Source organism: Triticum dicoccoides, chromosome 2A, assembly GCF_002162155.2.
Source record: "Triticum dicoccoides isolate Atlit2015 ecotype Zavitan chromosome 2A, WEW_v2.0, whole genome shotgun sequence".
Classification (NCBI taxonomy): domain Eukaryota; kingdom Viridiplantae; phylum Streptophyta; class Magnoliopsida; order Poales; family Poaceae; genus Triticum; species Triticum dicoccoides.
Window position 1 is genome coordinate 711,188,717 of NC_041382.1, and position 2,618 is coordinate 711,191,334.

The following is a 2,618-nucleotide window of genomic DNA, read 5'->3' on the forward strand; positions in this document are numbered from 1 at the left end:
TGATCACCCTCATGTCACGAATGCGCCCTAATCGGGGGCGCCCTAACCAACAAGTGGTTTTGTTTCTCTGTCATCAGCGCACATATATTAGATGGAAGTCGTCAACACCTACGCTAGACTAGTTCACCCATGGTTTACTTTGATCCCCACATCCCTAAATCCTAACCGATTTGAGGGAGCGTTGCACCACAGGAGATCATCTTCAAGGCATGCCCGTGTTCCACAGTAGTGTTGGTGGTGCTGAAGGGACGCCGCTATCCGCTGCAACCATCTACACCGAGCATGCATACGCGTGCATTAAGTAGGCACGGGAGTTCACATCGTCAAACCAATATCTACATCCATTGATTGGTGGTAATATTCTAATGCGTAGTCTTACGATCCTATCACGGCAATCCTAATGAATTACAGCAATACCTAACACTATCATCTCGTAGGCGTCACCTGAGAATGCCTGCAGAGAATGCAAAGCCTCAGATCTCCTACCTTGGGAGGGCGGGCAGACAGCGGTAAGTGTGCGAGGATATGGACAAACACAAAGACACCTATACTATACAATGGTTTTGGCTCTGTTTCAAGCGACGGCATTATTGTAAGCGTGGGGGGATGCAATGCAGGCGGCTCCGTCAGTGTTACTCTGAACTGTGCCGTTCTGAAACTGGAGCTACCGCTCAAAGCATGGAGTCGTTGCAGCTCTACCAGCTCCTCCTCCCTCTCCTGGCCATTGTCGTCCCTCTCCTATGCCTCAACCGCGCGGTGCGCCGACGCCGGCACCGCGAGGGCGCCCGCCTGCTGCCTCCGTCTCCGTGGGCACTTCCGGTCATCGGCCACCTCCACCACCTCGTGGGTGATCTGCCGCACCGCGCCATGCGCGACCTGGCGCGACGCCACGGCCCTCTCCTGCTGCTCCGCCTCGGCGGCCTCCCCATCGTGGTCGCCTCCTCAGCGGACGCCGCGCGCGAGGTCATGGTGGCGCGCGACGTCGACTTCGCCACGCGCCCCATCAGCCGCATGATCCGTCTCTCCATCCCCGAGGGAGCAGAGGGGATCGTCTTCGCGCCGTATGGCGACAAGTGGCGCCAGATCCGCAAGATCTGCACCGTCGAGCTGCTGAGCGCCCGGCGCGTCCAGTCCTTCCGGCCCGTGCGCGAGGAGGAGGCCGGCCGGCTGCTCCAGGCGGTGGCGGCGGCCGCCGCGTCGTCTACCCCGGTGAACCTCAGCCAGCGGCTGTCGGCGTACGCGGCCGACTCGGCGGTGCGCGCCATCATCGGGAGCAGGTTCAAGGACCGGGATAAGTTCCTGGTGATGCTGGAGCGCGGGATCAGGCTGTTCGCCAGGATGAGCTTGCCGGACCTCTACCCGTCGTCGCACCTCGCCATGCTCGTCAGCCGGATGCCGGGCCGGATGAAGCGGCACCAGGAAGAAGGTGCCGCGTTCATGGACGCCGTCGTCCAGGAGCACCAGGAGAACAGAGCAGCCGATGACGACAAGGAGGACTTGCTCGACGTGCTCCTGAGGATCCAGCGGGAAGGCCACCTGCAGTTCCCCATGTCCATTGACAACATCAAGTCGGCCGTCGGGGTACGTAATGAAGCACCACACTCACGGAATCCACGCATTTTCTTCCATCAGTCCATGAAATAAAAGTCGTTATCATGCATGTATCGTGCCATACTCCTACAGGACATGTTCGCCGGGGGCAGTGACACGTCGGCAACCACGCTGATCTGGACCATGGCCGAGCTCTTGAAGAACCCCAGGGTGATGCGGAAGGCGCAAGACGAGGTCCGGCGAGCCCTCGCCGGACAACCCAAGGTGACAGAGGACTCCCTAGGCGGCCTCAACTACATGCGCCTGGTGATCAAGGAGGTGCTCCGGCTGCACCCTCCGGCGCCGCTGCTGCTTCCGCGGGAGTGCATGAACGACTGTCAGGTCTTGGGCTTCGACGTGCCCAAGGGGACCATGGTGCTCGTCAACGCCTGGGCCATCAGCAGAGACCCTGCCCACTGGGACGCCGCCGAGGAGTTCATACCGGAGAGGTTCGAGCGCGGCGAGATCGACTTCAAGGGGGCGGACATGGAGTACACGCCGTTCGGGGCGGGCCGGCGGATGTGCCCCGGGATGTCGTTCGGCTTGGCCAACGTTGAGCTCGCTCTCGCCGGGCTGCTGTACCATTTCGACTGGGAACCGCCGGGAGGGGCGGAGGCCGGGGAGCTCGACATGACGGAGGAGATGGGAGTCACCGTGAGGCTGCGTCGTGACCTTCTGCTTGTTCCGGTGGTCCGAGTGCCCTTACCACTAGACTAGTGGCTAGCCAGGTTCTCCTAATCAGCAGGCATTAGTAGGTAGCGCAAACCTCTCTTTTTTTGTCAAGTCTCCGTTTGACTGTGGCTTCGTTATGTCTCTGTGGATGTTATATATTTTTTTTTGCATGGAGATTTGTACATTTTTTTTATTTTTTCTTCTTATACTATGTCATTTGACTGAGACTCGGTCGACTGAGATCTAGTCACATCTTTTTTTATCAGTATTTAAGGGCCCTAATTTCCCACATGGTTCAAAGTAAGTACTCCTTCAAATGGAATATAAGGCTTTGCATTATTTATATAGAGAACGAT

At 58.1% G+C, this 2,618-nt stretch overlaps 1 protein-coding gene across 1 annotated transcript; it reads left to right on the forward strand.

Moving 5' to 3' along the window:
- Nucleotides 1-678: 678 nt before the first annotated feature.
- On the forward strand, nucleotides 679-2,405 carry LOC119351996 (zealexin A1 synthase-like). Its single transcript, XM_037618755.1, has 2 exons — nucleotides 679-1,581; nucleotides 1,684-2,405. The coding sequence occupies exons 1-2, from the start codon at nucleotides 679-681 to the stop codon at nucleotides 2,305-2,307; spliced, it is 1,527 nt and encodes a 508-aa protein (XP_037474652.1). The 3' UTR covers nucleotides 2,308-2,405.
- Nucleotides 2,406-2,618: the final 213 nt, after the last annotated feature.

Bases quoted from the DNA above. Each gene is read 5' to 3' on its own strand.
- LOC119351996 (XM_037618755.1), top strand. From the start codon at position 679: ATGGAGTCGTTGCAGCTCTACCAGCTCCTCCTCCCTCTCCTGGCCATT. The intron at 1,582-1,683 runs GTACGTAATGAA...ATACTCCTACAG, and splicing joins ACATCAAGTCGGCCGTCGGG to GACATGTTCGCCGGGGGCAG.